This window comes from Calypte anna, chromosome W (genome assembly GCF_003957555.1).
Source record: "Calypte anna isolate BGI_N300 chromosome W, bCalAnn1_v1.p, whole genome shotgun sequence".
NCBI lineage: Eukaryota > Metazoa > Chordata > Aves > Apodiformes > Trochilidae > Calypte > Calypte anna.
This window is the reverse complement of record NC_044276.1, coordinates 20,518,625-20,543,697: the sequence shown is the minus strand read 5'-3', so window position 1 is coordinate 20,543,697 and position 25,073 is coordinate 20,518,625. Positions and strand designations below refer to the sequence as shown.

General features: G+C 45.1%; 1 protein-coding gene across 1 annotated transcript in view; it reads left to right on the top strand.

The window, feature by feature from the left end:
* The window catches only part of LOC103531805 (transportin-1), a 99,063-nt gene that overhangs the window by 23,518 nt on the left and 50,472 nt on the right, over positions 1-25,073 (top strand). Inside the window, exon 4 of the mRNA XM_030468391.1 lies at positions 14,258-14,407. Coding sequence (XP_030324251.1) covers positions 14,258-14,407 — 150 coding nt within the window. The remainder of the gene's footprint in view (positions 1-14,257; positions 14,408-25,073) is intronic.

Below are 25,073 nucleotides of genomic sequence, written 5' to 3'. Positions count from 1 at the left end.
TGCCAGAAGCTTCTCCCGCGTCCAATAGAGCCAACGCCAAGCCATCTCCAAGACAGACGCACTGCTGGCTAAAGCCGAGTCCATCAGTGACGGTGGCAAGAACCTTTGTGATAACATGTTTAAGAATGAATAAAAATTGTTGCGCAAAAGCAGCTGGAAGAGAGAGAAGTGCTTTCTGTAGAAAGCAAGGTCAGTGAAGAAGGAGAGGAAGGAGGTGCTTCAGGCACTGGAGCAGAGATTCCCCTGCAACCTGTGGTGAAGACGAGCTAGAGAAGTCATGACTTAAGTTGAGTGTTCAGTTCCTAGCACTTTGTCCCTCCTTCCTCCTTATGCTCTTCCCCTGCTCCGGCATGGGGTCCCATTAATGGGAGACAGTCCTTCACAAACTTCTCTGTGAGTCCTTCCCACAGGTTCCAACATGGATCCTTTCCATGGGGTGCAGTCCTTCAGTAATGGACTTGATCCAATGTGGATCCCCCACGGTGCCACAGGTCCTGCCAGAAAACCTGCTCATGCATGGGCTGCTCTCCACAGGGTCACAGGTCCTGCCAGGAGCCTGCTCCAGCCTGCTTTCAGTTTCCTTCAGGGCACATCCACCTGCTCTGGAGTGGTGTCCTCCACAGGCTGCAGGGTGGATATCTGCTCCACCATTGACCTCCATGGTCTTCAGAGGGACAACCTGCAACACCAGTGTTGATGATTGGCTCAGCTTTGGCCAGCGGTGAGTCCATCTTTGAGCTGGCTGCTACTGGCTCTCTTGGATGCAGGGACAGGTTCTGGCATCTTCTCACAGAAGTCACCCCTCCAGCCCTGCCCCTCCCCCAACCTTGCCACATAAACCAAATCCATTATTTTAATTTCAAAAGCTATTTCTTTATTCCTGCTGAGTTAATATCGAAGCACTTGACTAATACTGTTTTTTATTTTAAACAGTAATAAATTCAACTCATACTTTTCTCATCTTAAAATACTAGTAGTTAGAGGAGGCAAAAACATTTTTTTGAACAGTTGTGGAGGGAGTCTATATGGGTATCTATCTATGGGTATCTATACTTACACTTTTACCTTGCGCTCTTTTTTCCCTCTTCTTCATCTGATGCTTACAAGACAAGGAATGTCTGTAGTCATTCTTTAGCTCTCTTGGTAAGATCAAGGAAGTTCTATTTGCTTACTTACCTTAAGAGTTTTGCTTTTTTCATTAAGCTGGTTAAGGCATCATCCCTTTTGTTTATGTGTATGACTGGAGTACTTCCTTTCACTGATGATTACATGCACAGCTTTGTCTCTTTTAGAGAGAACTCCGTTACAGATCAGTAATTATTTGCTTACTCTTCCACAGTGGTGGAGGCTCAGAATAATGATCTGAGATTAGAGAAGTCCAAACAACTGTACTCAGGCTCATAGGACAAAAGACTGAATTCCAGTTTCTGTCTGATGCCTTTGAGGTCTTTTTCCATTTGTGTTGTAATGGAATGTTTTGTAAAGATAGGCAGAGAAGAAGAGGTGGGGGGAGTCATGCTCTATAATAAGGAGAACCTTGAATGCATAGAAGTCAACTATGGTGATTGTAGAAGCCCTATCAAATACCTCTGGGTCAAAATCAGAGGGGTCATCGCCAAGGGGGATCTTACAGTAAGCATATGCTGCTGACACCCAAACCAAGACAAAAAGACTAACAAAGCAATACTTGGGTCACTTAAGCAAGCTTCAGGTCTTCAAAACCAGGTTCTTATGGGTGACTTCAGCTACCCAGACATTTCCTGGAAGAACAGTACAGCAATTCACATGTCATCCACCAAGTTCCTGGAATGCGTAGAGGACTGCTTCCTCATACAAATGTTAGATGTGCCAACCAGGAATGAGGCACTGCTGGGCTTGCTACTCGCAAACCAAGAAAACCTGTTTTGTAGTATCTCAGTGATAGCCTTGGCTGCAGTGATCACAATATTGTGGAGTTTGGGATACTGCTGAGCATGCTGAAGGTTAGTACTGAAACAAAGGTTTTAGATTTTAGAAGAGCAAACTTCAGCTTGCTCAGAGCTCAATTGGGAGGGATTCTGTGGGAAGCTTCCATGGAGGACAAAGGAGCTAGTGAGTGCTAGATGAGTTTTTCAAGGAAAACTCCTCGTGTTTCTCCTAGAAACACAAAAACAGTTCATCCCCTTTAAAGGCAAAGAAAGCAGGCAGCACAAAAGACCCCCTTGGCTTAACCGTGAGCTTCCGGGTCTGCTCAAAGCTGAAAGAGAAGTGTACCAGAGATAGAAAAGTGGAATATTGCCTGTTGAGAATTACAAGGTCATCACCAGGACGTGCAGAGATGCAGCTAGAAAAGCAAAAGCTCAGCTTGAGTTGAAGTTGGCTAGGATTGTCAAAAACCACAAGAAAGGGTTCTTCAATAAGCAGAAACAGAAGACTATTGGCCCACTGTTGAACAGAAGAGGTGAACTAGTCGCCAACAATGCTGATAGGCAGAGGTTCCCAATGCTTTCTTCACCTCTGTCTTTACCAGCACTGTTGGACCTCAGGACGTAGGAACAAAAATCCAGGTTGTTTGCAAACACTGACCCGTCATCACTGAAGGAAGAGCTGGTTTGTGAATTATCACAGGAGCTTGACCCGTCATCCAACTGAGGGTGTTAAGAGAGCTGGCTGATGTCGTTGAGAGACTGCTCTCTGTAATTTTCCAGAAGTCGTGGAGATCAGTGGACATCCCAGAAGACTGGAAGAAGGCTAACCCCCATCTACAAGAAGGGTTCAAAGGAGGACCCAGGTAATTACAGGCCCATCAGCCTTACTTCAGTCCCTGGGAAAGTTATGGAACGAATCCTCCTGGGGACTGTCACAAGTCAAATGAAGCACGTGATTGGGAAAAGCCAACACGGATCCACCAGGTGCAAATTGTGCTTGACAAACCTGATCACCTTCTACAACAAAGTAACCTTCTTGGTTGATGCAGGGCAAGCGGTGGACATTGTCTACCTGGACTTCTACAAGGCTTTCAATATGGTTCTCCACAGCCTCCTCCTACAGAAACGGATACGTTACGGTTTAGACAAGTGGTCTGTATGGTGGGTGGGAAGCTGGCTGACAGGCTGCGCTCAGAGGGTGATGGTAAATAGTTCTTTTTCAAACTGGCAACCGGTCACAAGCGGGGTGCCCCAGGGATTGATATCGGGCCTAATGCCGTTTAATATCTTCATAAGTGATCTGGATGTTGGAATCAAGTGCACCCTGAAGAAGTTTGCAGATGACGCCGAGTTGAGGGGGGAAGTAGACATTTTGGAAGGGAAAGCCACTCACCAGGAAGACCTGGACAGGTTGGAAGTCCCCAAGTCCTTTTCCACAGGGCTGCTCTCAATCCATTCTCTGCCCAGCCTGTATTTGTGCTTCAGATTGCTCTGACCCAGGTGCAGGACCTTGCACTTGGGCTTGTTGAACTTCATGAAGTTTGCACAGGGCCCACATCTCAAGCGTGTCAAGGTCCCTCTGGATGATATCCCTTCCCTCCAGCGTGTCGACTGCACCACACAGCTTGGTGTGATTGGAAAATTTGCTGAGGATGCACTCAATCCCATGGTCCGTGCCACTGACAAAGATGTTAAACTGCAGCAGTCTCAATATTGACCCGTGAGGAATGCCACTCGTCACTGTTATCCACTTGGACATTGAGCCATTGACTGCAACTCTTTGAGTGCAACCATCCAGCCAATTCGATATCATCACAGAGGTGCTACCACTGTCACTGATCAGCTCAGCTTTGGCTAGTGGTGGGTTCATCTTGGAGCCAGCTGGCACTGGCTCTGTTTGATATAAGGGAAGCTTCTAGCCGCTTCTCACAGAAGCCCCCCCTGCAGCCCCCCCTGCTACCAAAACCTTGCCACAGAAACCTAATACACTAGCCTGACCACTGATATTGCTTTAGCCTACAGTATTGCATGTATCACCAAAACACCAGTGTTGCAATTCATGACAGATCTGACAGACAATGGTGGTAGTACTGCTTACAGTTGTGTGTCTTAATGCATGTTCTGTGTGTGACTGTTTTAATACATCTTGAATATTCCATTCCAGAATAAACCCAAGGAGGGGGGGGTAGGTGAGTGTAGAATTATGGATTCTCTACATCTTGAACGCATGATATTTTGTCAAGAAGTAAAAATAAAATTAAATCCTGACTAATCACGTCTTTGTGTCCCCAGTACTGTTTTTGCCTTGACCTCTATACTGAATTCCTAATAATGCTGGATGAATTTTGACCTGAAGAGACTCCTCTGTTTCTGGAGACCGTCTTTGTATTCATTCCTTTACCTCAGTGTATACTGTTAGAAGAGAGTAGTCTGATTTAAACAGTGTAAAATAAGTAATTTTAGTAATTTAAATCAGAAAGCTAAAAAAAGCTTAATTTTGTATATTTGGGGTTAATCTTGCTTTATATTTGTAGCCTTTTCTTAGTAAATCATTCTTATTTATGCATCAGAACATACTTGCATATAATAAGCACACCATTTGTCTTGTATTTATTACTTCTTTCTACTGGTGAAAGGACCTCTGCATTTTTGTTTTTTTCTGTTCAGTATTTTATTATATTCTTATTTTTTACATTTTTAAAATGAAAAATACCAAAGATGTTTCTACTGGATAATATTTATTTATGATTGTTAAGGTGATGTTTTAGAAAAAAAACAACCAAACAAAAAACCCCAAACATTTCAAATATTTTGTTTAAACTGTCTTATGGTGGATATGTGATTTATACATATTTTGCATTAAAATTGATTGGTTTATTGAAGTATTACTTAAAGTTAGAGAACTGATTAGGCATTTTGGTTCATAGTGCAAATCTTTCAAAGTTAGCTTAAAAACAGATCATTGAGGTTTTTTAATAATTCTGAATAACTTAATTTTAAATAAACAATTTTTTTTTTAATAATCCCTTATAGTTAACAGACACATAACTGAACAAAAGTAATTTCATGGGCCACATCTCAGTCTTCTATCATTCTCATCCATGGATGTGTCTTTTTTTCAGTCATAATTTAATTTTAAAATTATTTCTGCTATTTTTCAGAAGTGTTTTCAAAAGCCTCAGTTCTAATTTATTAATGAGGGAGAGGTTCAAAAGATTTTTTGTTTTATTTCTGTCTTGGGACAGCCTGAATAATCAGTTACAGAATCTTAAGTTCAACCAAAATCTTGTAGACAACAGCTGCTTTTCCTCCTACAGCTAAAAGAAATTATCATGGACTCATTTAGGTTGGAAAAGACCTTTAATATCCTTGAGTCCAACCTAAAACTGCCAAGTCCACCACCAAACCATGTCCCCAAGTGCCATATCTACACATCTTTTAAATACCTTCAGGGGCAGTGACTCAGTCACTTCCTTGGGCAGCCTGTTCCAGTCCCTGACAACTCTTTTGATGAAGAAATTCTTCCTAATATGCAAAGTAAACCTGCCCTTGTACAACTTGAGGCTGTTTCCTCTTGTCCTATCACTTGTTACTTGGAAGAAGAGACCAATATCCACCTCACTACAACCTCCTTTCAGGTAGTTGTAGAGAGCTATAAGGTCTCCACTCAGCCTCCTCTTCTCCAAACTAAACAACCCCAGTTCCCTCAGCTGCTCCTCATAAAACTTTTTCTCTAGACCCTTCACCAGCTTCCTTGCCCTTCTTTGGACATGCTCCAGCACCTCAATGTCTTGTAGTGAGGGGCCCAAAACTGACCACAGTATTCAAGGTGCAGCCTCACCAGTGCTGAGTACCAGGGGACAATCAGTTCCCTAGTCCCGCTGGCCACACTATTTCTGATGCAAGCCAGGATGCTGTTGGCCTTATTGGACACTGAGTCACACTGCTGGCTCAGATTCAGCAGAGTGTCAACCAACACCCCCAGGTCCTTCTCTGCCTGGCAGCTTTCCAGCCACTCCTCCCCAAGTCTGTAGCATTTCATGGGGTTGTCGTGACCGAAGTGCAGGACCCGGCACTTGGTCTGGTTGAACCTCATACAATTGGCCTTGGCCCACTGATCCAGCCTGTCCAGATCCCTCCATAGAGCCTTCCTACCCTCAAGGAGATCAACACTCCTGCCCAAGTTGGTGTCATCTGCAAACTTCCTGAGGGTGTACTTGATCCCCTCGTCGAGATCATTGATAAGGATATTAAACAGAACTGGCACCAGTATTGACCCCTAGGGAGCAAATAGGGAGTTAAATACAGTTCATGTGCACCTGACACAAGTCTTTTTATGCTTGAAAAACTTTTAAGCTGGCAAAAAGGATACACTGAACTACAGTGACTCAAGAATGACTCCTGCCTTTAAATACCCATATACCCCTGTGGAATAGATTTGGCCTGTTACAATGAGCGGGGCTTGTTAGCCAAGGCAGTGCATTCCACTTTTACCTCCCAATCCATAGTTATCCTTTGTTTTCCATGTCTTCCAAAATCCCTCTTGTGTTAGGGATTTATAGAGGTTCATATGCTTCCTGTAGGAGATCTAAGTAAAATACTCTAGAATTTGGAGAAAGAAGCTTGTGTCCTGGGGGGGAGTGAAGGGAAGATTTTGCTGTTTTGGACTTCAGCTGCTAGATCAGGTATCTTCTGTCAAAAATCCAGGAGGTGATTTTCTCAAACAGCCCTCCACTCATTTTCAGAGCGTTTTATGACCGTCAGCATTAAGAATACATGCTAACATTTTAATAGCTAGCATGTATGATTACAGTGGGGCAAAGCACTAGAAGACAAAGCACAAGAACTTTCCATTTGTTATCCATATGCAGAAATGTAATAACAACACATTTGAAGAGATAATGCATTCAAATGTATCCTTGTCCAGAAGATTAGTTGATCAAAGGCATTTTAAATCAAGATATCTCAGTGTGGCCAGCAGGAGAAGGGAAGTGATCGTGCCTTTGTACTCTGCACTGGTGAGGCTGCATCTCGTGTACTGTGTTCAGTTCTGGGCCCCTCACCACAAGAAAGACATGGGAGTTGCTGGAGCGAGTTCAGAGAAGGGCAACCAAGCTGGTGAAGGGTCTGGAGGACAAGTCCTATGAGGAGAGGCTGAGGGAATTGGGAATATTTAGTTTGGAGAAGAGGAGGCTAAGGAGAGGAGACTTTCTTGCTCTCTACAACCACCTGAAAGGAGGTTGTAGGGAGGCGGGTGCTGGCTTCTCCTCTCAAGTGAATAATGATAGGATGGGAGGAAGTGGCCTGAAGCTGCACCAGGGGAGATTTAGACCAGATATTAGGAAGAACATCTTTACTGAGAGAGTAGTCAAGCTCTGGAATGGGCTGACCAGGGAGGTGGTGGAATCACCATCCCTGGAGGCATTTATTTTATGCAGGGGGGGAAGGGGTGATGTTATGATGCAGTGATCTTGGAGGTCTTTTCCAACCATGATGGTTTTGTGATTCTGTGATCTTTGCATGTTTGCATTATGCCTACCACTTGTTCAGTCATCTGAACTTTTAAATGAATTATAAGAATAGTGTTTTATCCTATCAAAATAGAATTAAAAGCATTCCTGATAGTTTCCAAATTGGTGAAAGTTTAACAGGTTTCTGTCTCTGCATCTGACAATATCATCTATGTAATTGAACCCAACAACTGCAATAGACTTGGTTTTCAGTTCTGACTTGTATGTAAGCCTGTGCTATGTGCTGATGTTTATAAACCTAATTTGCATTAAGTCTTAATTAATTATCCTACAGAACACCAAATGTTTGTGCATGCTGTGGCCCATCATCCATTTTATCTGCAATAGTGTGGTGGTTTCTCACCTTAGTGTACGTATGGAAACTGTATTGCTCTATGTCAGGATTGGAGGCAGCCTGGAGGAGTTCATTGACCATGCACTGGTGGAGTTGGCAGCCCTGAGGGATATGGGACAAGCCAAGTGTAAAATCAGGACTGAATTTTAAGAAAACAAACTTTCAGCTGTTCAAGGAGTTAGTCAATAGGACCCCCTGGGAATCTACCCTCAGTAGAACAGAGCTGGCTGATCTTTAGGGAGGCTTTCCACAGAGCACAAGAGCTCTCGATCACCAGATGTAAGAAATCAGGCAAGGAAGGCAAGAGACTGGCATGGATGAGTTGAGAGCTACTGGTGAAACTAAAGGGCAAGAAGGAAATGCACAGGCAGTGGAAGCAGGGACAGGTATCCTGGGAAGAGTATAGGGACGCTGTCTGTTTGTGGAGGGATGGGGTCAGGAAGGCCAAGGCACAAATGGAGCTAAACTTCGCAAAGGATACAAAGAATAATAATAAGGGCTTCTATAGGTATGTCAGCCAGAAAAGGAAGGTTAAAGAAAGTGTCCTTCCTCCGATGAGCAATAATGTCAAACTGGTAATGATGGACAAGGAGAAGGCTGAGGTTCTCAAAAATTATTGCCTCAGTCTTCTCTGGCAATCTCTCTTCCCGTACCTCTCAACTGGATGAACATCAAGGTGGGGACTGGGGGAGAAAATTCCCTCCCACTGTGAGAGAAGATCACATTTGAGACCACCTGAGGAACCTGAACATACATAAGTCTATGTGACCTGAGGAGATGCATTCCAGAGTCTTGAGGGAACTGGTGATACAGTTGCCCCATCCCTGGAAACATTCAAGTTCAGGTTGGATGTGGCTCTGAGCAACCTGGTCTAGTTGAAGATGTCCCTACCCAAGACAGGAGGGTTGAACTAGATGACCTTTGGAGGTCCTTTCCAACCCAAACTGTTCTATGATTATTCTATAATGATTCTGTGATGCTTCTTCCCTCTATGCTTGTTGGATACATGAGGAGCAGAGCTATTCATTAAATAAAGAAAGAACATACGTCTGTCTGAAGAGTGGAATTAGAAGCTGTCAGGTTATCATGTGTTATCCATCTGCTCAGTGGGATTTCACAGGGCAGGCTTTTATGGACATTATCTGCAAAAATAAATACCGGTCTTCACCTTTGAGAAGAGAAACCATGAAATTGTGGACAGTGATGCCACAACGATGATGGGCCAGAACAGCTCTCTGTTTTTCACAAGCAATAGTCTAGCAGATGTCCTGAGCACATACGTTATCATAACTGTAGGTACTCTCAGAAAATGTCTATCATCAAGTTGATATTCCATGAAGAGCAAATCATATTACAGATTTATTTGCCTCTAATATTGAAATGTCCAGTGTTTCAGGAAATTTGAGTTCAGTTTCATTACAAGAAGTTGTACTATGGGACACAATTTCTAGTATGATACTCAACTGTCACGTTTTGGACAGTTGCTCTATCACTCGACCTCACCTGGGAGGGAGAATTGGGAAAAGGAAAGGACACCCACGGGTTGAAGTTAAAACAGTAGAATTAACCCCAATACTAACATAAGATTAAAAGTTATACTCTGCTCTAGATAGTAGTTGCAATCTGTGTGCTTTGAGCAGTGAAGGCTGAATGCCAAACACTGTGAGCATGACAGTTCCAGCAAGAATGCAATGGTCCAGCAAGCGGAGGAGCAGTCCTCAGGCATGGAATGGCCATTAAGACAGATGGGACCCTCTCGGGAACGGAACCGTGGTAGAAGCCCCCAAACATCCTTGCAAACTTCCCAATTTATAGTGAGGGTGATGTTTATGGTATGGAATACTTTGGTTGGCCATCTTAGGTCAGCTGCCCTGGGCTTTGTCCCTCCTAGCCCAGTGGACCTGCATGGTTCAAAACTACCCTTGACCTTGGTCACTACAGAAACCTGCATACCAGAGCTGGGTATAAATGAAAACAAGACATCTTATCACTTTTGTTCTCATAGAATTGGACTCTGCAGCCTCTCAAAACTGTTCAGTTTCTCTGAACAGAAAAATAATTTTAGAATTCTGTCCCAGCAAAACCAGGACATCAACATAAGTCAAAACCAATTATCGAGAAAGTTAACATAACTTCTCTTAGTTCCTTCAGCTTCTTATTCTATTTGTATATCTACCAGCTGTAGGGAATGAATGAGAAGGGGAAATGAGGGTCAATTAACTACCCAAATCTGAAATTATATTATCTGAAAGTCCATATGTTTACTGCTTTGAACATTGCTAACAAATTGCTCCTTACAGATAGAAGAAATTCTTCTATAAAGCAAAGTTATTTTTAAAGATAATCTTAACCACGCCAATGAAGCAGATTCTTAGTTTGGTACATTCCACAAAACGTTTTATTTGAGCCCAAGGCTTACCATTGTACATTGGATCATGTTGGATTTGTCTTACATTCCATTAGGTGTATTTCCTGTTGGTACTGTCTCAGCCTTCTGTTATCCTCTGACATCGAAGAACTCTTAAAAATGTTTTTTGTGTCCTGTGTGAAATAAGAGGGTTTACACAGGGAGCTATTATGGAATATCAGTTATTTATTCTGTGCGTGCAAACCCTCTATACATAGAGATACAGAGAGACAATATAAGCAGTCTGCATGGAAACTTGGAAGCCTGGATCATTGCAATGGATTGGATGATTGATTCCCATTATAAAATACCAACATTACCGACAGCAATGCCTAAACTTTCTGACAAGAGGGAAGGTAGCTGATTAGAATTCTTTCTTAAACAAACAAAAATTTGATTAGAGAATAATTATTTTAAACTAGTTTCAAAACTGCTAGCAGCAAGAAGTTGTACTTCCCAAAGGTACAGCTTGGAGGCTATGGTATTTGAGGAATGGGACATCTTCCTACTAGTTCAAATCTCTTTTCTGGCTGAGTGTTGGCACTCTTTTCAGTGCCCTGAGACTACTGGAGGGGTGGGAAGGATATTCTATTATAAGTCTCCCAACTATTTGTGCTGTCTACACTTGTATTTTAAGTATTAACTGTAAATTATTATACGGGATGCTGATTAGGAAACAGTTTCTAATCCAAGTTCCTGCTAATATTTGTTTCTAATATAATGGAAAACTTAACAGGAGATATTAAAAGATCTAGCAACAACTACACTGTAATGTGATGATAAGGATACTTTCCAGAAAAAAATTGGATTCATCACCCTAGGAAGAACTGAAGCCTGCCTTGCGCATTCAGAGCTACTATTTTAACTGCTGGGTTTTGAATGAGATAGCAATGCTATATATTTTAGTCATTCCTTTTGTTTCCTTGTATGAAAAATGCCAGAAATGCATAATTTCAGCCTGATCTAATGGGACTTTCTGAGAGAGAAAGGGAAGAGAGTATTAGCAATGAAAACAAAGATTCAAAGTTTACTTGTGGGCTCTTTGTGGATACTTGGGTGGAACAAGGAAAGGTTTATGGAGAGAGAAATAAAGATAAAGATTACTTTGTTTGCTGGTTTTGTTTTGTTTTTTAAAATAATCTTTCAATATTGCACAGTGTTGTGATACCAGTGGATTTTGGGTAGTGTGTGACATATGAAGCTTGGATAATAGAGAAATCAAAGATTAGCCTCAGAATTTGTGCAAGACTCCTGTCTTCAATGAACATTTGTCTTCTTAGCATATGTAGGTGCAGTATTTCAAATTTATTTCTGGTATATTGTGCTGATTGAGTGGGATGAATTAGGCCATCATGTATTTCGATGAGCAGCTTTCCTGCTTCTGCCTGGTATTAAGTTTAACATTGATTCCTACCTAATTCCTTTTTACACAAGCAGATTAGATTCTTGCTTGAGGGAAACAGGTACTAAAAAGGATTTGAAAATAACGTGTATAATATATATAAAATAGAAATATATATATAATATGTATATAATGCATATATATTTATATATATAAGAGCACTTGGTAATAATTAATGGCATGAAATGTAACAAGAATGAATTCCAGATCCTGTACCTGGTATGGTGTAATGCTGGGCACAAATATAGGTTGGGAGAGGAGTGGCTGGAGAGCAGCCTTGCAAAAAGGGACCTGGGGGTGCTGGTCCACAGCAGGCTCAATAAGAGCCAGCAGTGTGCCGTGACAGCCAAGAGGGCAACCACATCCTGTGGGCTATGAAACACAGCATAACCAGTCGATCAAAAGAGGTGATGATTCTGCTCTATTCAGCATTGGTGCAGCCTCACCTTGAGTGTTGTGTGCAGTTCTGGGACCCACAATTTAAGAAGGATGTGAAGGCCCTTGAATGAGTCCAGAGGAGGGCAACAAAGCTGGTGAAGGGGCTGGAAGGCATAACCTATGAGGAACGGCTGAGGGCTCTAGGTTTGTCTAGTTTGGAGAAAAGGAGGATGAGGGGCGACCTCATTGCTCTCTACAGCTTCCTGAAGGAGGGGAAGCAGAGAGGGAGGTGCTTATCTCTCCTCCCTGGGATCCAGGGACAAGGTTTAGACTGGACATTAGGAAGCATTTCTTTACTGAGAGGGTGGTCAAACACTGGAAACAGCTTCCTAGAGAGGTGGTCGATACCCAAAACCTGTCAGTGTTTAAGAGGCTGTCACAGTTTAACACTGGCCCGGCAATTAAACTGAATGACAGATGCTCTCTATTAATCCACCTCTCCTCCCTGATAAAGAAAGGAGAGAGAATAAAGGAGAGAGACTTATGGGTTGGAAACTAAACTACACAGCTTTAATGAAACAATCATGATAAAAAAGGAAAAAAAATTAATAAATATATACAAATATACAGGAACATTGATCCCACGTTCCTCCCCCCTTTCCCCTAATAACTCTCACGTCACCACCAAGGCTGCAGGGCAGCCCTGGGAAAGTCCAGGCTGGACTCCTGGAGTCGGCAGCAGTCGGGAGCTGGAGGCAGGAACACACAGATTTAGGCTGGCACAGATCAGGACCACAGGCAGATGAGCAGACGGAATTCTCCCAGGATGCCGAAGCAAACAGGGACAGGTGAAGAAGGAGAAGCAGGAAGGGGTTTGACCCTCATGATCCCTCAAATTTATAGTATGATGTGTATGGGATGGAATACTCTGGTCAATTTTGGCCATCTATCTTGTCCATTCCTCCCCAAAGGAGGGCTGCAGGTGGGACCTCTTTCTTCCTTCTGGAGGGCAAAATGTTCCTCAGAACTGAGCAGTGTCCTTGGTTCTGCATATCAGTCTCTAGCAGTAACTATAAACATCGAGCATTATCAGTCCCAGAAGCAGACACTGTCTGAGAAACTTGCTGTTAATTTCATCAAGTGCATCTACTTACAAGAGACTTAGCTGAAAGCAAAAGTACAAGACAGAAAATTACCTTTATCCTGGCCCAAACCAGGACATCGGCATTTAGACAATGCCCATAACAACGTTTTAACTTTTGCTCAGCCCTGCCATGTCCACCACTAAACTATGCTCCTAAGTGCCACACCCATGCATCTGTTAAATACCTTCAAACAAGTAGCTTAAAATGCTTATTATAATTAGCTCCATGTGCTGATAAGGATTGCTGTAAATTGTAAATTTGAATTTTCCTACTGTATAGACTAATCTTATCTATGTAGAACATCCAGATCTCACTTTCAGCATGTTTCATAAGTAATGCTATGTTACTTGTGCCCTTGGCTGGAGAACTAAACATGAGTTGGCTCCGCTATAACTGAAAAATCTACACTTTTCTTCTTCCGCTCCTTCCCTGATCCCAGTAATTTAGAGGAATTTGTAGGCAAAAATAGCTCAGTGAAGAGAACTTAAACTATTGCCTAAATTATAACCATTACTCTGTTTAGGTGAATTCTGGTAGCTTTTTTCTTATGGTTCACACTATATAACACTTACCTGTTAACATTTTTAAAGTCTTTTTTCTTCTCCCTCATTATTAATTTAATAGATTAATAGAATAGCTAATATCTGAAAGGAAGTGCAATATTTTGTAGAAAAATTGAACACTGTATTTTTTGTGGTAGTAGGGGGCAATGGACTTATTGCCTAGTTCCTATCTCATTTCTAGTCCTTGCAATACTGAAAGATGGGTTAACATCTATTTTATGCATTAATAACTCTACAGCAAGCCTGTCCGTATAATAACAATGTCTGAATGTCTTTGGCCGACTATTCTCTTTCGTGAGTCTCCTATATTCCATGAGTTCAGATCTATTCCTTGCTTATATCTATGCAAAACTTTATTAAAATGTAGACTTTGCAATACTTACTGATAATCTAATTTTGAATAAATAGAAACAGTGAACTCTGAAACTAGAAAAAAAAATTGCTATGTGAATTGATGGGTGTATTTGGGAGGAGAGATAAGGAAAGATTAATATCTCTCACTATAAGCTTTGATCTTGTTGCATTGTTCTGGAAATCTGCTTTATCCTATGAGCTGATCGAATTTTGAATGTAATTATTTTCTGTTGCAGATGAACCAACACGTTCCTTGAGTGGTCTCATCTTGAAGAATAATGTAAAAGCACATTTTCACAGCTTTCCAAATGGGGTAACTGAATTCATTAAAAGTGAATGTCTGAACAACATTGGTGATTCCTCTCCCTTAATTAGAGCTACTGTAGGTAAGTTTACTCTTATTGCTGTCTTCTGCACACTAAAAACGTTACTGATATAAGCAAGTCCTGCACTAGAGAGAGTTATTGAACTCCTAAAACTGTTTGCTTTTTATAACTGTCACAACTACACCATGTTTTGATGCTGATATTCATCTTCAGTGTGAATAGATGAAAGTCACACTTGGTTTTGCTTCCTGTTCTCTTAAAACTAACTTGGCAATTCAGTTTGTATCTCTTGAAATGTGACTGAACGTAAGTTTACTCGAATCTACTGAAATTCAGCTTGCTGCCAATTTTTGCACCTAAAACCAGGAACAAGGTAATGGTCTGACTTTAGAACTATTTCAGCACTGTACTTGCATGACACACATTAACATAACGAGTTTCTGTTTTTTAAATACCTTCTGTCAGAAAAACATTAGGAAAAAAAATGTGGTGATCAAAGCATCAGCTATAAGTATTTTTGTTGCGTGGATTTCTGATTTCCTAAATACTGTGGTCTTGTTCACCTCTTCCATAGCATGCATATTTGTGTCATTTTTACTTATTTCTAGGTAATGTTGCTTTTTTGTCTGGTCTTTGAGAATATGATTTCCCCCAGTTACTACAATCATATTAATTTTCCTCCTACAGTCCAATAACAAAAAAAGTAAAATAAATGTATATTTAAGTGCAGTAGAAAAAACCAGGGGCGGGGGCAAGTTCGGAAAGGAATTCAACTTGTATCAGCTGATTTCTGTTATAAAATAATATGCCAGTTATTGGTCATTTAGAATCCTTTGCTTTTTGTATAGGATTCCTTCTCCAGACATCTGGGTTAAGGACTTTGGACTAGACAAAAATGTCCATCTCTTTGCTTTTTCCTTATACTGTGTTTTGCACCCTTCTGTGTGAAGTAATTGCACATTGGATCCTTGTAGGCTTCTGTCTTAATAGTGAGGTTGGTCTAGTACTCGCCGGTCTCTTGATACTAGCTAGGTATAAAGATATTGCTACCTGCCTAGGCTGCTTTGATAGCATATGAGTTGGCATGTGCTTGTCATAGCTGCTCTTTGACATGTGTGTGTGTTTTTGCTGTTCAAGCACTAACAATTTAATGATCCAACTGCAAATAAGATATCTGGAATTCTGAGAGGGAGATGAGCATGTACATCAAAATAGCATGAGGGAAGAAGCAATGCAGACTTTGTGGTGGTCTCTGGCATCTAATGCTAACCAGACAAAAGCTAGCCCTTGTTCTTGTGGAGGACTTCAACCTACCAGACATCTTCTGGAAGTATAAGGTAGCAGAGAGGAGACAGGCTAGGAGGCTCCTCAAGTGTTTGGAAGAAAACTTCCTGACACAGCTGGTGAGTGAGCTTACCAGAGGAGGTGCCTTGCTAGATCTCCTGTTCACAAACAGGGAAGGGCTGGTGGAGGATGTAATGCTCAGGGGCCATCCTGGACTTAGTGACCACAAAATGGTGAAGTTCTCAATCCTTGATCAAGTAAGGAGGGGGGTTAGCAAAACCTCCACCACGGACTTCCGGAAGGCAGACTTTGGCCTGTTCAGGACACTGGTTGAGAGAGTGCCTTGGGAGACAGTCCTAAAGGACAAAGGAGTGGTTCGGTGACCATCAGAGGTGGTGGAAGAGAGAAAAACACAAGGTAAGCCCAGGGGCTAACTGAGATCAAGTGGTACAGGGGGGTTCCTGAGATCAGGACACTGTACAGCTGCCCAGAATTGCAGGAAGAAACCCGAAAGCTCGCTTGCTCAGCCAACCAGGCGCGTCAGGGGGTGCCCCCAAGCAAGCTGCAGGGGGATTTAAACACGGAGAAAACCATTACATTGGCAGTTGGTTTGGAGGAGGTGGGAGAGAGAAAAACACGAGGGAAGTCTTCAAGGAAGTTTGCATGGGGCAGTTCGCACAGACAGTGAGAGCAGTGGGGAGCTGAAACTTACTCCTAGAGTGATGGTTAGTACTTGGAGAAAGAAGACTTTACTCCCTACACCCACAAAAATGGATATCGGTATCCAGGCCATAGGCTGTGAGGAATGCCACAGCCTTGCACTGGCAGCAGGAGGCATCTCCGGCTATGGCTGTGTGTGGTGTGAACAGGTTAATGACCTGCTCAGCATGGTAGCACAGCTCCAAGATGAGGTGATGGAGCTCAGGGAAGAGGTGAGCAGGCTAAGAAACATCAGGGAGAGCGAGAAGGAAATCAATTACCTTCTTCAAATGATCTCCCCTAAATTAGACCAGGAAATAACTCTCAGGAGAAGCGGAGGATCTGTAGCAAGATGAACCTCTCTTAGGGAAAGGCACTTCAAGGTCCAACCAGGTGTTCCAGCAGAGACTCACGAGCAATGCTCTAAGCCTATGGCTCTCAGAGTTGACTAGCTCAGATAGGTGCTGTTACTCCAAGAAGAACTGGCCTCTCTGCTGGCTAGCCCAAGACTGAACCCCACCTCTCTCTTAGGCCTCACCTTTTATTGGCCCCCTGGTCCTGCTCATGCACAGTTGGGGCCCACCCTAATCAGGCACAGGTGGGCTTGACACAAGCTCATGCTCACTCCCTGGCAATTAGTGGCACCTGGTTGCCTCATTTCACTACAAGGATCCCATATCCTCTCATATGCAAGCCCCCCAGCCCTCCCACAGTAACCCACAGGAGGAGGGTCAATGGGAACAGGTCAGTGCTTGACAGAAAAGAAAACGGAGCAAGCGTGTTCCCCTAAGAAGTACACTACCTGTAGTGCCCTTGCAGAACAGGTGCGAGGCTCTGCAGGAGGATTTGGTTACAAGCAAAGTCAAGGGTTCACAAAGGCTGACTCACCTCAGGATGGGCATCAAAACTGATCCCGAAATGAAAACTTGACAGGTCATTGTTGTAGGCAACTCCCTGCTGAGGGGAGCGGAGGGCCCCATATGCAGACCAAACCCGCTTCACAGGGAGGTCTGCTGCCTTCCTGGTGCCTGGGTTAAGGATGTTGCAAGTAAGCTTTCCAACCTTGTGGGTACTTCAGATTATTACCCGCCTCTGGTCTTTCAGCTGGGTAGTAATGATGTAATAACAAGAAGCACGCATTCGATCAAGAGAGACTTCAAGGGCTTGGGGCAACTGGTGAAGGGATCAGGAGCCCAAGTTTTGTTCTCCTACATCCCTTTAACGACAGCAATGGATGAGGGAACTAGCAGGAAGATCCAGCAAGTTAACTCATGGCTTAGGGACTGGTGTCAATGGCAGGGTTTCGGGTTCTTTGACCATGGGGCAAATTCCATGGTACCTAGTGTCCTCAAATCAGATGGGCTTCGTCTGTCTAGCAGGGGCAAAAGGACTCTAGCCTATAAGTTGGCGGGGCTGATAAGGAGGGCTTTAAACTAGGTTTGTAGGGGGAGGGGATTGAAACCAGGCTCTCCAAAGATGAGCCCAAGGATGGAAAGCCTGAGTTAAGAGTCAAATCAACAGCCCAGCTGAAGTGCGTGTACACCAATGCACGCAGTATGGGAAACAAACAAGAGGAGATGGAAACCATTGTGCATCAGGAAAGCTGTGATGTAGTCGCCATCACAGAAACGTGGTGGGATGACTCGTATGACTGGAGTGCTACCATGGATGGCTACAAGCTCTTCAGAAGGGACAGACAAGGTAGGAGAGGTGGAGGAGTGACTCTATATGTTAGAGAGTCTCTTGACTCTCTAGAACTTGAGGTCAGTAACAATAAGGTTGAGTGCCTGTGAGTCAATCAGGGGGAAGGCCAATAAGGCTGATATCCTCGTGGGAGTCTGTTACAGCCCACCCAACCAGGATGATGAGAGCGATGAACTATTCTACAAGCAGTTGGCAGATGTCTCAAAATCACCAGCCCTTGTTCTCATGGGTGACTTTAACCTGCCGGATGTCTGCTGGGAATTCCACACAGCAGAGAAGAGGCAGTCTAGGAGATTCTTAGAATGTATAGAGGATAATTTCCTACTCCAGCTGGTAAATGAGCCCACCAGGGATGGGTCCCCGCTAGACATTCTGTTTGCAAACAGAGAGGAGCTGGTGGGAGATGTAGTGGTCGGAGGCTGTCTGGGGCACAGTGACCATGAAATAATAGAGTTTTCAATACTCAGGGATGCAAGGAGGGACAACAATAAAACCTCTACGCTGGACTCCCGGAGGGCAGATTTTGGCCTTTTCAAAAGACTGGTACAGAGTGTACCCTGTGAAACAGCCCTTGAAAACAAAGGGGTCCAGGAGGGATGGGCATACTTCAAGGAGCAAGTCCTGAAAGCACAGGAGCAGGCTGTCCCTGTGTGATAAAAGGCAAGCTGGCGGGGAAGACGACCGGTCTGGTGAACAGGGAGATACTGAAGGAAATTTGGGTTAAAAAGAGAGCTTGCAGTCTATGGAAAAAAGGGCCGGCTACTCAGGAAGAGTTTAAGAATACAGTTAGGTCACGTAGAAAGAAAATTAGAGAGACGAAGGCATGATTTGAACTCAATCTTGCCACTGCCATTAAGGATAACAAAAAGTCTTTCTACAGATACATCAACGGCAAAAGGAGGGGCAGGGAAAACCTCCATTCTTTGTTGGACATGGGGGGAAACATAGTTACCAAAGATGAGGAAAAGGCTGAGGTATTTAACACTTTCTTTACCTCAGTTTTCAACAGTAAGACAGGTTGTCCTGAAGACAGCTGGCTTCTGGGGCTTGTAGAGAGAAATGGGAAGCTGAGTAGCTCCCTTGTAATCCTGGAGGGAACAGTTTGTGACCTGCTGAGCCACTTGGATACTCACAAGTCTATGGGACCAGACGGGATCCACCCCAGGGTGATGACGGAGCTGGAAGAAGAGCTTACCTCCTTTGGAAGAAGGGGCAGGCATCTTGGGACGAGTACAGGGATCTGGCTAGATCATGTAGAGGAAAAAATTAGAAAGCAAAAGCCCAGCTGGAGCTCAATCTGGCCACTGTCATAAGGGACAACAAAAAAAGTTTTTACAAATACATTAACAATAAAAAGAGAGCCAGGGAGAATCTCCATCCTTTACTGGATGTGGGAGGAAACATTGCAACCAAGAATGAGGAAAAGGCTGAGATACTTAATGCCTTCTTTGCCTCCATCTACATTTGTCAGACCAGCCACCCCAAGGTTATTCAGCCCCCTGATCTGAAAGATAAGGATGGAGACCAGCACAACCCTCCCCATAATCCAGGAAGAAGCAGTTAACGACCTGCTATGGCACCTGGACACTCCCAAGTCTATGGGGCTGGATGGGATCCACCCAAGAGTATTGAGGGAGCTGGCAGAAGAGCTCACCAAGCCTCTCTCCATCATTTACCAACAGTCTTGGTTAACAAGGGAGGTCTCAGATGACCGGAGGCTTGCCAACATGACACCCATCTACAAGAAGGGTCGGAAGGAGGATCCAGGGAACTACAGGCCTGTCAGCCTGACCTTGGTTCCCAAAGAAATTACGGAGAGGTTCATCTTGAGTGCACTCACATGGCAAGTGCAGGACAGCCAGCAGATCAGGCCCAGCCAGCATGGGTTCAGGAAAGGCAGGTCCTGCCTGACCAACCTGGTCTTGTTCTATGACCAGGTGACCCGTCTAGTGGACAAGGGGAAGGCTGTGGGCGTTGTCTACCAGGACTTTAGTGTAGTGTAACAAGGCAACCAGGTGCCCCTAATTGCCAGGGAGTGAGCATGAGCTTGTGTCAAGCCCACCTGTGCCCAATTAGGGTGGGCCCCCACTGCACATGAGCAGGACCAGGGGGCCAATAAAAGGTGAGGCCTGAGACACAGGTGGGGCTCACTCCTGAGCTAGCTAGCAGAGAGATCAGTTGCTCTCAGAGCAACAGCACTGATCCAGGCTAGTCAACCCTGTGGGCTATAGGCTCGGAGCACTGTTTGTGAGTCTCTGTGGGAACACCTGGTTGGACCTTGAAGTGCCGTACCCTAAAAGAGGTTCGTCTTGCTACATCTGGTGGAGAATGCGGGCAAAGACCTTGGTCTAGCTCGTGCTCAGACGAATCAGAAAAAAGGGATCCAGTCTGGCACCAACTAGCATTAACAGAAAACCCAAAGAGTCGGGTAAGAAGATCCACTACCGCTCCTTCCCTACCACTGATTGACCAAGAAAAAGGAAAAGATGGGATTGTCAGCAAGTACCCCTGTCAATGAGAAACTGGTGACACTGGCGAAGGAGCAAGAGCTCTCCTCCTCCCCATCCTCTGCGGCTGTGTGGGAGCTCTGGCAGGAGGTCAGTAACCTATTGGGAGACCTCCATACTCAAGAAATTAACAAAAATATAACTGGAATAGATGATACCTGGGGAGTGGTGATTAATGCCCTGAAAGAAATAAAAGCCGAGGCGGAAGCTGCCATCACCGCCATTGCAGCATTCCTGCTGATAGCTAGCGTTGACAGTAGAGCACCACCACCAGAAGCAGGATCCGGTGTTGTCCCCACAGCACCTCCGCTACCCACCCCTCCTCCTGAGGATGGAAAAACCTGGAAGGCGTTCCTAGGACTAAGGGACAACAGCCTTGCCATCAAGGGCATGAGAGGGAAGCTGTACCATTCCATAGCCGAGTTTCTATCGGATATCAGGCCGGAGGAAGAAAAAGAAGCACCTGTTCCCAGCACCGAAAGAAACAAACAAAATAACGTGAAGATGCCAACAGTCCATGCCCCCGAGATGGGTGGCCCCAGCTGATGCTTGAAACCATCCCTACTGCCCCCTCCCAGCTCAGAAAAAGAGCATGGAAAAGAAGCAGCCACCCCACCAGCTGCACCCATCGGCCTAGAGGACAAAATAAAAGCCCTCCTGGAACAAACAAAACAGGCCGTGAAATCCTTAGAAAAGAGGATGACAGACATAGAACAACGCTCGTCTTTCCATAAATATTGAGACCCACCCACCCACCCTCCCTGATGATGATGAGGATATTCCAACCCCGCTGTTATCAAGACAGAACAACCAAGGCATCAGAGGTGCTGACAAACCCCGACCTGGAAGATGGTCTGGCTTCATCCGTGATGCCATTCTCGAAGGGGATTGGGAGGCCAGCACTGTTGCTTGCCCTGTTCTGCACGATAGCAATGGGCCACCTCAATTTGAACAGCACAGTTGGAAAACCTTACAGCAAGCCAAGAAGACCCTGAGAGAGGGAGGATTAAAATCAGAGAGTGGTCAGGCCGTCCTGGATTGGCTCTTCGCTGCTGACACCAATTGCCCCCACGACTGCCGCAATCTGGCCAGGTACCTGCTTACCCCCTCCCAGCAGATTGTCTGGGCCAAAGAACGGGAACCCCTGGCCCAAGCAGAGGCAAACCACCCTCGAGCACCTGGGGATCCACTATCAGGGATAACCGCCGAGATGCTCACGGGCTCGGGGCGCTACGCAGATGTCCAAGTCCAGCTGCAGTTCCCGACTGTGCTCCACCACATTGCTGCGCACCTAGCCTGCCGAGCCTTTTACCTGGTTCCAGAGCCTACTCCAGTCCCTTCATTTACTGATGTTAAGCAAGGAATGAATGAGCCTTTTCAACATTTTGTTGATAGACTCTGGCAGTCTATCATGGCTCAATCCGAGCTGGGAGCAGAGCAGAAGGAGTCCATGTTTAAGCTGCTGGCATTTGAAAATGCAAATCCGACAATGAAGTCGCTGTTCTCTACTTTACCAAAAATGGCTGATGTCTCGGAGATGCTAGAGGTGGCTTCCAGGGCCACTCAAACACAGCAAAACCAAGGCATGGCCAGTGCCTTTGCCGCCGCCCTGGAACCCACCCAGAAGCTCTTCGCGGCAGTGGCGCAAAAACTAGACAGAAGGGAAAATCGATACAGAAGGAGAAATCGATCAAGAAAATCCACCCCTGTCTGTTTCCGCTGTGGAGCCACAGGCCACTCAGCAAGAGCCTGCTCAGCCCCAGTGTGGTGCGACCGATGCCAGAGAGACAACCACAACAACCTGGCATGCAGGTCTACAAAAAACAGAAGGCGCAGCGCGCCAGGCCCCCGCGCCATGACACAAGTAGCCGGGCCAGCGCTCTACACCAGCTCCCTGCCCCAGCCACAAGGGGAAGCCTGGGCATCGATGTGCCCTCAGCAATAGATGTCACGCTGACGCCAACACAGGTTTACTGGATACCGACGGGAATTCATGGACCGATCTACCAAGAAAATAGCACGGTTGGAGCCTTACTAATGGGCCGTTCTTCCATTGGAGTTGCAGGACTTACTGTGCTCCCAGGAGTTATAGATGCGGATTATACAGGGGAGATAATGATTACTTGCTTTACATTAACACCCCCCCGATAATCAAAGCAGGAACCCGGCTAGCACAACTGGTCCTCCTCCCAAAAATGAATCTGGGAAAGAGCGCCCCTGTGGCATGGGGCAGTCAGGGCTTTGGATCTTCTGGAAGCACTCTGGTAACCTTAGTGCAACAGATGAAGACAAGGCCCATCGTTATTGTAAAGCTGACCGCTGGAAAAGAGGTCAAGACCCTTTCCATGATGATGGACACTGGGGCTGATGTTACAATAATCAACCTTAATGTGTGGCCTCATCATTGGAAACTTATCACTGCCCATGATGCCGTCCAGGGAATAGGTGGTGGTTCCACGCCCCTTCAGGCCCTTAAACCCGTGCAATTACAGTTTCCCGAAGGACAAGCGGTAACCGTATGTCCCTATGTGTTGCCGCTACCAGGCCAACTTGGAGGGTTGGTTGGCAGGGAAGTGATGAGCCAACTAGGGGCCGTTCTCTCCATCCCCGAACCCGTCCAACCCCCTCAACGTTTTCAATAAGGGCCACTGCAGAAGTGCCGCCAACTCCCAGACTGCAGTGGAAGACAGACACCCCTGTCTGGGTGGAGCAGTGGCCCCTACCCAAAGAGCGGCTAGAAATCGCCAGCTGTCTGGTAAAGGAGCAGCTGGATGCAGGACATATCCAGCCGTCTGTCAGTCCTTGGAACACGCCCATCTTCGTAGTTCCAAAAAAGACAGGAAAATGGCGACTACTACACAATTTGTGCAAGGTTAACAACCAGATGTGGCCAATGGGCGCCCTCCAACCCGGGCTGCCCCTCCTCACAATGTTACCGAGAGGCTGGCACCTTCTGGTAATCGATCTCAAGGATTGTTTTTTCACCGTTCCCCTACATCCTGAAGACACAGCTTGCTTTGCATTCACCATCCCATTGATCAACAGAAGTGAACCTGCGAAGCGATACGAATGGGTTATGTTGCCCCAAGGGATGAGAAATTCCCCAATGATATGCCAAATGTATGTGGCATGGGCACTCTTGCCGCTCCGAAAAGAAATGCCGGAAACGCTAATATACCACTATATGAATGACATACTGCTTTGCCAGGAAGCCCCGTTCCCCGACAACTTTAGTCAAATACCGACCGACCAACTGAAGACAAAAGGACTAATAGTAGCTCCTGAGAAAGTGCAAACACAATCGCCCTGGAGCTACTTCGGGTGGCAAGTCACTCATGCCATGGTGAGACCACAAAAACTAGAAGTGATAAGCTCGATTAAAACATTGAACGATGCCCAAAAGCTAGTGGGCAAGCTTCAATGGGTTCGACCCATTATAGGTCTCACCAATGCGGGCATCCACCCCTTTTTGTCTCTATTGCGGGGCACGCAACCAGATGCGTTAGTGGACTGGACCGAAAACCATACCAATGCGTTAAAACGGGTCATCCATAAACTGGCAACCGGCTTTGCAGATCGTCGAGATGCCACCCAAGCCATCGGAGTCTGGGTATGTAATCACCCTTCATTCCCATTCGCACTGCTGCTACAGGATTTTAATTGGCAAAAGGAAAATGGGGAACACCACCCTGACAACAATCAGAGCTCTCAGAAATCAGATTCGATAGCCATCTTGGAATGGCTATTTCCACCACACACGGCCCAGAAAGGTATCTGGCAACAAACTGAGGTAACGGCATTCCTGATATGAAAGGGACGACAGCGTTGCCTTGAAGTAGATGGTCAAGAGCCAGGATGGATCAGCATCCCTATCAAAATAATTGATTTTGATTGGTTGCTGCAACGCTCTACACCTCTACAACTTGCCTTGTTCGAATACTCTGGGGAAATCCGTCATGGAGGCCCAAAACACAGGCGCCTACAGGCCATTAGCCAGTTCCATTGGATAGAGCGACCGATTGTTTCAGAGCGCCCAGTGCCTGGTATCACAGTGTTCACTGATGCCGGAAAAAGGTCGAAAACGGCTGCCTGCGTATGGCAGGATAAGGGACAGTGGAAGCAACATTTGATTCCGGGCACCGACAAGGACAACCTGCAGACTCTGGAACTACTGGCTATCATTTGGGCCTTAACACAATGGTGACACGTCCCCCTTAACATCGTCTCCGACTCGCAATATGCGGTAGGAGTGGCGAACCGTATCGAGGATGTTCTTGTCAAGCCAGTACAAAACCAGCGGCTATTGGAGCTCTTTCTTACATTACAGCGTGTGCTGAAAATTCGCACACAACCGTGCTGCATCTTGCACATCCGCAGCCGTAAAACGTCTTTAGGCCTAGGAGAAGGAAATGCAAGGGCTGACTCTCTGGTCAGCCTAGGATTACAGGGTCCGGTAAGTCAGTTCGTGAAGGCTCAAAACAGCCATTCCTTATTCCACCAAAATGCCAGGGCATTGAAGCAGATGTTTGCAA